This window comes from Medicago sativa, chromosome 8, assembly GCF_051527215.1.
Source record: "Medicago sativa cultivar Bolivia chromosome 8, Bolivia_mono, whole genome shotgun sequence".
Taxonomy (NCBI): domain Eukaryota; kingdom Viridiplantae; phylum Streptophyta; class Magnoliopsida; order Fabales; family Fabaceae; genus Medicago; species Medicago sativa.
In genome coordinates this window covers 87,910,388-87,921,516 of record NC_140756.1, presented here as the reverse complement: position 1 = coordinate 87,921,516, position 11,129 = coordinate 87,910,388, and the positions used below count along the sequence as shown (strand labels likewise).

Below are 11,129 nucleotides of genomic sequence, written 5' to 3'. Positions count from 1 at the left end.
TGTGAATGTTTGTTTATTATCATTTTTAGTTATGTTTATACTTTATACACTATGCACTTATACTATTAATTTTAAATTTAATTTTTTTAATAATGTATCGAGGCTGTATCGTATCAAAAATTTTAAATTTTTTTCCATATTGCCGTATCAGTATCGTATCGGTATCGTGTCAGGTATCAGGTAGTAATTTTGTTACCATAGATAGCAAGTAATTTTGTAAATGTGACAGTGACACATCTAGATTAATTTTTTTTGTTAAGGGATACACACGTAAAATAAAAAAAAAAGAATGAAATATTAGTACGGTGTTATTGTTGTTTCTTAGACCCGTGGTTCCTTCCAAACCTTTTTGTTCTCGAATCTCCCAAACCCAATCCTTCTTCTTCGATCTTCTCCTCGTATCTTGTCCCCTTCAATTCAACCCTAATCTAATTATTCCATTTTCAATTTTGGGTTTTTCTCTACCCATCTACCAATAAACAATAACCAATTCCCTTCAACAACAAAAAAATCAAATTTTTCCTTCCGGGGCTCCGAATTTTCGATCTGCGTTTGTCCAAACTCAAGTAAAAATTAGTGGGTCGTTGTTGTTTTTCGAAGATATTAGATACAAGTGATGATTTTGGCGATTCTTCAAAGAAAGATCAATGAAGAATTATGAATCGGTGGTTTTGAGAAAATAATATGTTGTATTTGAAGCAACCAAGGTTAATTATGAGTGTTTTGCATTGTGAATTTTGGTGATTTTGTTTGTTGCATGCTGTTTTGGTAGTTTCCCTTGAGCCACCAGAGAGAGGGAGGCTCGGGGGATCTCAACTCAACAATATTATCATAGCATAGCATAGCTTAGTTACGATGGCTTCTTCAGACAATTTTGAACCTTCTTCTCTCTCTCATCAATCAACAACCCCTCCTTCTAATCTCTGTATGCAGAAGTTCAGGCTTTATGAAACTCGATCGGTAATACCCTTTTCTGACTCTCTTTTTATTGATTTTAGTAAGATCTCTTTGATTTTGATATGTGATTAACTTGTTTTGTGTTGTAGAGAAATTTGTGCGTGGAGTGAATGATTTTAATGTCCAGTATTAGGTCAAAGTGTGTTATCAATGTTCTTATTCATACATGTTGATTGAAGACATGTTTTAGTGCTTTTATTATACTAGTTTTATGTCACTTTTCAGCTCAATTTGGCTCTTATTTTAATGTTGCAATGTGGAGTGTTTTTAGAAGAAACATGGTGGACTGAAGTATATGATTTGAACTTCCTTACATTCATTATTTTACAATTATATGAATTTGTTTGATGTAGTAGAAAGAACTACCTAACCTTGTTTCCTCGTTTTTGTTTAAATTCTAATTATATTGCATTCCTACTTTAATTAATTTTCTTATGCATCCATTTTACCTTTCTGAAATGCATCAGAAATTCAGAATGAAATTTTTATGTCCTTGAATTTGAGTATCTATTTGGATGCTTCGTAATTCACTGTTAACCTTGAAGTGGGTTTTGTCATTTATCTTGACTTTGGTGGGTCTTCACCAGCCTCTCTTCATGCTTAAGATGCTTGTCTTTAAATTATTATCCCTGTCAATGAGATTACACAAGGTCCCTGTCTAATCTACCATGCATATTAAATATGGATCCCATGTGGAAAATTTAGTATGAAGCTTTGGATGGCTTTTGGAGTTGTAGTAATAGTCTTACATGTATTTTAATTGAAATATAACTACCTTATGCTTCCTTCTTTTTTTGTGCCACAGAACTTTTACATGATAGGGAGGGACAAGAGTAGGACTTACTGGAGGGTACTTAAGATTGACCGGCTAGATCCTTCAGAGCTAAATGTACGAGAAGATTCCACCACATATACAGAAAGGGAATGTTCTGATCTTTTGAGGCGGATACATGAAGGGAACAAAGCCACTGGTGGACTGAAATTTGTTACAACTTGTTATGGAATTGTTGGTATGTAAATCCATAAATCCTTCTTCCATTGCATGTCGACAATTTATCAGTCGTTAACTTCAAATGTTTTACGTGTTATTCTGATTTTAGGATTCATCAAATTTCTGGGGCCTTACTACATGCTACTTATCACGAAAAGAAGGCAAATTGGTGCAATCTGCGGTCACACAGTATATGCTATCTCAAAGACTGAGATGATTCCGCTGCCGAATTCTTCTGTTCGGTCTAACATCATCAATTCTAAAAATGAAAACAGGTCTTTACAACCTCAATGTGTCAAATTTTATTGCTCTATACATATCTTATTTTTTAATTAACTATATTACTTCTTTCATTAATTTTTCAGGTACAAGAAGCTTCTATGCACAGTTGACCTTACGAAGGACTTCTTTTTCAGCTACTCATACCAAATTATGCGTAGTCTTCAAAGGAACATGTGTGACACTGAGACAGGCCATGTCCTTTACGAGACCATGTTTGTCTGGAATGAATTCTTAACCCGAGGAATTAGGAATCACCTTCAGAATACTACTTGGACAGTTGCACTAGTTTATGGCTTCTTTAAACAGGTGAAGATAGATTTCTGCTCTTGAAATTCCTTTGGATATTGTATTATTTTACGTACGCTTTACTTTTATCCCCTGCTCAACTCAAGTAGTTTTGATATCCTGCAACTGAATATCTGATGTCTATTGGTGACTTCATTAGGACACACTTGAGATATCTGGACGGGAGTTCATACTGACGCTCATTGCGAGAAGATCACGCCATTATGCTGGCACTAGGTTTGTAAATTTCATCGTATTTTCTTTGCACATGGATTACGCGTCGAGCCATTTTCTGATGCATGCTCCTTTTGGTTACTAATATCTGATTATGTGCAATCTTTGCTAGCCAGCCAGTCTATCAAATATATGATTCTTATACAGCTTGCCTTGAGTCACTTTTTTTTTATATTTTTTTTTTGTATTTTTCTAGTCGTTTTGAGAGTAAATGATCACTTACCCCCTTAAAATTGCAACTTTCGTAACCCCCCTGAATTTTGCGAAACTTCAAACCCCCTCCTTCCGAAATTGTCAATCGTCTGTCAAATACCCTCCGATAGTTTCCTCCATCCAACATGACGACGACCTGGCACTGCCATGCGGTCAGAAAAATTATGCCTCATCACAGAGGGGTAATTGACAAAATGTGATTTTTTTTTTCAACGGTAAAATTTGCGTGCGCACACCCTCTGACCTGATAACCATATGTGCAAATACCCCCCTCAATTTTTAATTTGCACGCAAGTTTTAAATTTGAGGGGGGTATTTGCTACATAAGTTTTAAATTTCAGTTTTTTTTTTAAGAAAAACATTAGTCATTTACCCCCTTGTGACGTGGCATGACTTTTCTGACCACATAGGCAGTTAACGACCACGCCAACATGTTAGACGGGGGGTAGTGATCATGTACTCGTCGTTTTGAATTTTCACTATGTCTTTACAGTTGAAGCAAAATCTCAATCTCAGTATATGATAGTGAGAAAAGATTGATACATATTTGCCATTGTTTTATGTTTCAGTTATGACCATTTATTTTAATTACTACGTGTGTAGGTATTTGAGGCGAGGTGTTAATGAGAAGGGCAGAGTAGCGAATGATGTTGAGACAGAACAAATAGTCTTTGAGGATGTTCCAGAAGGTCTTCCCATCAAAATTAGCTCTATCATCCAGAATCGTGGCTCAATCCCTCTTTATTGGTCACAGGAAACTTCACGTCTAAATATTAAACCAGATATCATATGTATGTCTCCCGTTTTATAGATATTGTAATATTAGTAATTTAGTGAAGTTAATTTTCTCTCATCTTCTCTACTTGGATGTGTTGCTGTCCAAATGTTTGCTTATGTAAGTATTCATCTGTTCTTCCCCAGTGTCAAAGAAGGATCAGAATTATCAAGCCACTAAACTTCACTTTGAAAATCTTGTCAAAAGATACGGAAATCCCATTATAATTTTGAATTTAATAAAGGTAAACTCCTTTTTCTTTGTTTGTTTAATCTCCTGAATATTAATTTTTCTTGTTTGTTGGTTGTGTGGACACATTTTGATGATGTATTTGGTTATGTATTGATTAGCTATAATATTTTCAAAATAAAATAGTGATATTAGAAAAACAAAGTCGAAGCTTTGCATTAGAATTTGTACAAAATATTTAGATAGAGGAAGAGAATCATACATAATAAATTTGGATGTTTTGTTATTTTTGAAGTTATTTGTTCCCTTACTTGATTAGAGTTAAGGTTGCAGTATTATTGTAAATAGGACTATTGGGTTAGTATTTGGCTGTACCATTTTCTCCCTCCCCTTACCAAAACTGTATAATTTCAATTTCGAACAGTTACATTTTTTATAAGACTTGGGCGATTCATATTTTTTCTGTTTTAAACTAGCAGACCCATGAGAAGAAGCCTCGTGAAGCCATTCTTCGTCAAGAGTTTGCTAATGCCATAGATTTCATCAATAAAGATCTGTCTGAAGAGAACAGGCTTAGGTTCCTTCACTGGGATCTTCACAAACATTTTCAGAGGTTAATTTTTTTAGTTATATAATTCTATCCGTTTTAGCAAATTAGATTGTGTGTTCCGAGTTTAAGCTGATACACAAGTATGCCTTTTATTTTATTTCCAGCAAAGCTACAAATGTGTTGCTGCTTCTAGGCAAAGTGGCTGCATATGCTTTGACGTTAACAGGTTTTTTCTATTGTCAAGTGTCTTCAACCTTGAGACCTGAAGACTGTCTAAAATGGCCATCTACAGAGTACGTTTTTATTTTGTTTTAGAAATATTCAATTACCTTCTACAACATTTCTTAGATTCATTCTGTATTATTGAACCTGTATAACGTCTTTAAGAAGGAAAAAAGAACAATGGTATACGATTCTCCGATCAATAAACATAAAAACATTAACAAAAAAGCGGTTAATGCTTGACCAACAAGGAAGTGCTTAAAGTTCGTCCACTGACATTTCTTGATCCCTGATATTAAGTTTTGGATGCAGTGATGTTGATAAGGGAAGCTTTTCACCTACTGTGCACGTGGAATATGATAACGAGGATGCTAATGATTTAGAAAGGAAACCAAGTGACGGAATCAATGTTTCCGATGAAAATCATTCTACCAAACCACCCAGGTTGCAAAATGGGGTGCTCAGGACCAACTGCATAGACTGCTTGGATCGGACAAATGTTGCACAGTATGCGTATGGGTTGGCTGCTATTGGCCACCAGCTTCACTCTCTGGGAATTATTGAGCACCCAAAAATTGATCTCGATGACCCTGTAGCTAACGATTTGATGCAGTTTTATGAGCGGATGGGTGACACACTTGCACATCAATACGGTGGTTCTGCTGCACACAACAAGGTGATTTGTAGTTCTGTTGCTTATTACTACTTTAGTTTGCATATTCTAATTTTGCTTGGGAATTGATCTGTTTGCTGTGTCATTTTTGCTCTTAACTACATATTCTTAGAATTTGGGCTTAGGGCTAACTTATACCTACAAAATCCGCTTTGAAGACGGGGAATGCTCAAACCGCACAAGCAATACAACGGCTATATCTATATGCAATGCTGGACTATCCACCCCCTCAACCAAGCACACTAAAAATATGCTCAACTGCAATTTGGGTAGGCAAAGTGGCCTAATAATAGACTGTAGGGGTGGCCGCAATTAAGATGGATTTTCCAACACACATCCTCACTCGCAGGCTAATTGTTGAATGGGCTTGGAGTTTGTGGACACGAGGATAGCCTAACAACTGGATTATGATATTCTCTAATACCATCTTAGAATTTGGACTCAGGACCCAACTTATCTCCTCAAAATCGGCTTGTGAGATAATAAGAACTGCCCAACTTTTTTAAGACTTACAAAGGCCATATCTCTAGGCGATATAGGAGTAAACTAAACTATCCCTATCAACCCAGCTCATTGGTGGTATAGGATGGAAGGGAGTGTAATGATATACATTCAATTTTTTAATAACTAACTAGCCTATTCCATTTCATTCCACTGCATTCCATCCTATTCCACCGTTCCGAAGATACCATTGCAGTAAAATGTAGATGAAGTGGCCCAATAAAATATCACACGAGTGGCCATAATTAAGGTGGATTTTCTAACATATCTAAAGCCTGTTAAATAATTTCTGAGATATTGTCATTGGTTTTGAACTTTGTACTAATAAGATAATCATCAACCTCCTAAAACCATGTTTTGGGATAAAGTAGTCTACTTTATTAACCACCAACTCACATTACTTAAGGAATGCTAAGAACACTCTGACACTCATTTTTTCATTGGGTGAAATTCATATGGGTAAAGTGGGACTCATTTCCAAAGCGTAGGACCCAAATTGATTTCACCCAATAGAGGAGTGAGTGTTGAAAAGTGTTCATAGCACTCGAGTATTTATGGGTTAATCAGAGTTCAGACCGTCTAGTTATGTTGTCCGAGCTGGATGGGACACAATGGCCTTGTTAGCTTTGTTGTTAGTACTGTGAGAATGAGCTTATGTCCCGTATTGATTCCATGCATCATTTTTAGAAAAATTAACAAATATAGTTATGTGACTACTGTTTACTATCCCATGTCTAATTATGACTGTTAATAGTCTTTTTATTTCTTGCCTGTTATACTGCACTTTACTGTAGTGTATACTGGTATAACGTGTTCTCTACCCTTTTTTGATGGACTTATTCTAAAACTTATGTTTCTATGCAGATATTCTCTGCAAGGAGGGGCCAGTGGAGAGCTGCAACACAGTCTCAGGAGTTTTTTAGAACTCTTCAACGCTATTACAGCAATGCTTGGATGGATGCTGAGAAACAAGATGCTATCAATGTGTATGTGCTTCATTCATGCATTTGTTATTTATATGTATGTCTTCGGGCTATATCATTTCCAATGGTTGGATTTATAGTATGTCTGCTATCTTTTTGTTAGGGAAAGTTGTTATTTCGGTCAATACAAATTTTTTTAAAGTGAAAGAGGATAACAGAGTAGAATTAGGATTCTTTCTCAAACATTCAAAAACAAGAACAAAACCGCAACAAGGCAACATAATTTTCCAGTCCATTTCCTCTAGCATTGTTGCAAAGTCATACTTTTTTTGGCTGCTTGTACTTTTACAATATTAGCTTTGGTTGTAAATTGTAACGATGCCTGTCTTTACTGGTTATTGATCATGAGATTACCTTTCTGTTTCATTTGGGGCAGATTCCTGGGGCATTTTCAGCCACAACAGGACAAGCCTGCTCTATGGGAGTTGGGTTCAGATCAGCACTATGATACAGGGAGAATTGGTGATGATGATGCAAGGTATTCAAATATAATTTATAGGGAGTAGAATGAATACCTTTTTGTTTACTAACCTTCCTGGGATTGGTGAATGGTTGAATATTTTACATTGGGATTTTTCTGTCTGGAATGTGGTCCACCTTCCCTTTCCATGCTTTCTATATATCATGATCTGTGAAAAGACACTAAAATGGACAGTAACTAAAGTTTTATCATGTTAGAAAAACCTATAATTAAACTGTTGCATGTATGCATTCAAGTGATATTGGTAGAGAAGCATAGAAAAAAGGATTAAGAAAATATAAGCTATCTTTCGTTAGGTCTGACTTAGTGATTTATATGTTGATATTGTCTAATCATTTGGGGAATTGCAATTTACAAATATTTTTATTTTCCTTGAGCCTGTGTATGCATGGGAAACGCCTGCCGATGCAGCTAATGGTTACTATAAAACTTTGGTTTATAGGTCATTTTTCAAAAGATCTTTCTCAGACGGAAACATTCTTCGTGACAGTTCTACACCTATGCGAGCTCCAAATGCCAAGGACGAAAAATTCTCAAACCCAGGTTTACCAGATCGATCAGGAGAAGGGAGCAAGGCCTTTTGTGAGTCGTCACCTGAAATATCTACTACTGAAACTGAGAGTGACATTTCATTTTCAAGGTTTGTACTCTATTAATGTGAACTGAACTTTGTAATATGTGTCTGGATATAACAGAACATAGATCGTCGATATCTCATTTTAAGACACATCTCTTATTTTTAACGTTATCACTTGCCATAATCTGAAAAATCTGCATGTCATTTTCATAGAAAACATACTGTTTGAGATTTGAGAAATTATGTAACAAAAATTGTACACATTCGTGAGTAATATTATCCAGAAGACGAGACAAATTATTCTAGTTTACATGGTCCTCTCATTTCTTTATCCTTTGGCTGTGTTTGTTTGTTGCAATGGCCAGCTATAGAGAGTCTAATTTGTAGTTTTAAAAAAATGCATCAACGGCTCATACATTGCTAGTATGAATTTTTGAAAGTCCTGTTCAATGTTTGCATCATCATTATATCTTCTGCCATTGGATGCTCCATTTTATCAATGTGAATCAATATATATATGTATGATGTACAATTCATTTTGTATGTGTAGATACACCCCCTCAATGCCTCGGAGACAGCTTTTTGTGGACATGCAGAAAGAGCGCTGTGCTGAGAGTCATCATATTTACTATTCTGAGCATGGGGATTCCTTCAGCTGCTCTAACTTTGTGGACCTGGATTGGCTATCTTCGTCAGCAAATTCGTGTGAAGAAGATCCATACGAGAGGTAATGTTTCCTGACGAAGCAATTGCACAAGTACTTAGCACGATTTTTTGTTTCAAGAAGTATGTTTCCGGGATTATGGTTTGATAAGGAGTATGATTATTATGATTTTTTATTTGTGTGTGTGAATATGGTCTTAGATGTATGATTTACTTCTGTACTGCGTCTTTGACGGTCTACCAATATTTTCTGTATTTCTTTCCTCCTTTCCGGCACTATATTATTTTTTATAGATCATCATTTGAAAGGCCCATTTGTACTGGATGCAGGTCATCAATTACCAACTCCCCAGTTGGCGGGCTTTCATCAGAAAATGTTGTCAATGGAGAGATAGTAGGAGAAACAGCTGCCTCCACTAGTGATTGGGGCAGCACCAGCCTGAAGGTACCTCCCGTTTATGGTATAGCAAAACATCATATTCACATCTTGCTTGTTCAGATAAATTCACTGTCCTATGAATATGATGGAATAGATTGAATCCTCTAATAACCCATACTGTTTTACCTTCACTTGATATAATATAATGTTTAGCAAGGTTTTGAAATATATTTTATTTTTGTGGAAAACTAAATAACGGAGTCTAGCCGTATAAGGCTATAATCGAACTATTAAGGATAGGTTTTGCTCTGTCTGATATAACAAGATGCGACCCGTGAACCCACTTGGGTTGGCCTGGTGGTGTTGGCTTGGGATCTTGGAGTGTGCTCCTCCTCAAGGTCTCAGGTTTGATTCTCTCTGGTGCCAATTTTGGTGGGCTAATTTAGCTTCTTGAAAAGAAAAAAAAGATGCTACCCATGCAAGCCGCACTACAGTATGTTACCATTCATTTAGGATCCACACAAGTTGTATGTCTGTCCAAATGTTTAGTACTCTTGAGAGTCTCGCAAGCTGCAATTTTAAAAAAAAATGTGTAGTGCTTTTAAGACCTGGACAGTTCTCACCTCACAAATCAGTTTTTTATTTTATTTTTTTTATTTTATTCTTTTGTAATTGTATTAGGCATCACGAATCAATATGAATCCTTAATGTATATCTATTTTGAATTCCAATTCACTATGATGAATCCCAGTTCATCCTAATTAATAATCACTACACTACCTGAACTTAGCGTAGTCAGCCACTTTTCTTTTGTTATTTGATTTATGACACAAATCTTGAATTACTTCGGTGTACGTAAACCGTACATCATCTTTTAATTTGGTATGTCACTTTTTTTTTAACTTAAAATATTATATTTTTATTAGTAATGTATCTTACGATTCACAATAAGATTCAATTCACGATTTGGAAATTAGGTCTTCGGATTCTATAAATCTCGGCGGTTTGATAACCATGTTAGGCATTACACCCAAGTTTTTAGATAGTATCAGTCTAAAAAGTGTATTCTATATCTGTTATACTTATGTCAGAAATCATATACTAATTCTATCTAACATTCTCAGGAGAGGGAGCCAACTGAATCTGAGGTATCCTACAGTGAAGCACGGTCCAACAATCAGAATGAATTTCCTGATACTTTCGTTGAATGGGTGACTTATGGACAGACACTTTGCCATTGAACTTTTGCATATGATCCGTTGCACTGATATATTTTATTGACATTTTTTCAATTGACTTGGCTTTGGCTTTTGGTCTAAAGAATGCTGATTTGAAGACTAGAGAGAGCTAATATTAAGGAAGCGCGTAAAGGAAATAAACAGGAATTTGGGTAGACTTCTCCATATGATCGTAACCTAAGAATCCTTCGACCATTCTGGTAATGCTGACATGCAGCATTGATTCTGTCGTGAAAATCTCAATCAAATCCTGAGAGCATAGTGCAAAATAGTACATAGTAAATGGTTGTAAAATTCTAGTTGCCTTCTTTTTGTTGTTGTTTGCATGGAGTTTACTGTTTTCTTCTTCTTTGGCCAGTTAAAGATTATACAATAGGCGCACTTTTTGTACATATTGTTACTTAATTTGTGGGAGGTGTACTTTTAGAGTTGTAGATAAATTGATTTTTTAATGACTTGTTGTGATGCACAAATTATGATTCATGCACCTTAGAGCTTAATTAAGGATTTCAAGTTTGAAAATTGCATCATTTAACTTTTTTTATGAAGGAGATCGTCCTTGCTGTCCAATCCAACTTTTTTCAGAAAACCAAATGTATGATTTATGCTTTGCGGTTATGCCAATTGTTGGTGCTTTCTACTCTGTATTTTCAGACACTTGGTAGAAGGTATTTTTTTTTTTTTTTTTGGGTACAAGGTAGAAGATATTTATTATAATAACCTATTACTATAAAATATGTTATGCATACCTCTAGATATTTGGCTGTATATCCTCTAAAAAAATCTAGATATTTGTGTGTCGTGAAATTATAATCAAGCATCTGTCAATTTTACACCGTTGGTGTAGAACAGTCGTAAAATAATAGTCTGTTAAATTTAGACCGTATATTATGACTCTTAAACTTAATTATATATGTTGATTATATCTATTTGAAT

At 35.4% G+C, this 11,129-nt stretch overlaps 1 protein-coding gene across 2 annotated transcripts; it reads left to right on the top strand.

Moving 5' to 3' along the window:
* The first annotated feature begins 307 nt into the window (after nt 1-307).
* Nucleotides 308-10,715, top strand: LOC146902867 (Phosphoinositide phosphatase family protein). 2 transcript variants are annotated; one of them, XM_085734678.1, is made up of 16 exons: nt 308-960; nt 1,763-1,967; nt 2,058-2,223; nt 2,314-2,536; nt 2,676-2,752; nt 3,566-3,753; nt 3,884-3,981; nt 4,406-4,539; nt 4,641-4,769; nt 5,011-5,374; nt 6,737-6,858; nt 7,232-7,333; nt 7,779-7,976; nt 8,464-8,640; nt 8,907-9,021; nt 10,080-10,715. In XM_085734678.1, the coding sequence occupies exons 1-16, from the start codon at nt 856-858 to the stop codon at nt 10,194-10,196; spliced, it is 2,520 nt and encodes an 839-aa protein (XP_085590804.1). In that variant the 5' UTR covers nt 308-855; the 3' UTR covers nt 10,197-10,715. The 2 variants fall into 2 exon arrangements, with proteins under 2 accessions (XP_085590804.1, XP_085590803.1); XM_085734677.1 differs by having other exon boundaries at nt 4,999-5,374.
* The last annotated feature ends 414 nt before the right edge of the window (nt 10,716-11,129 follow it).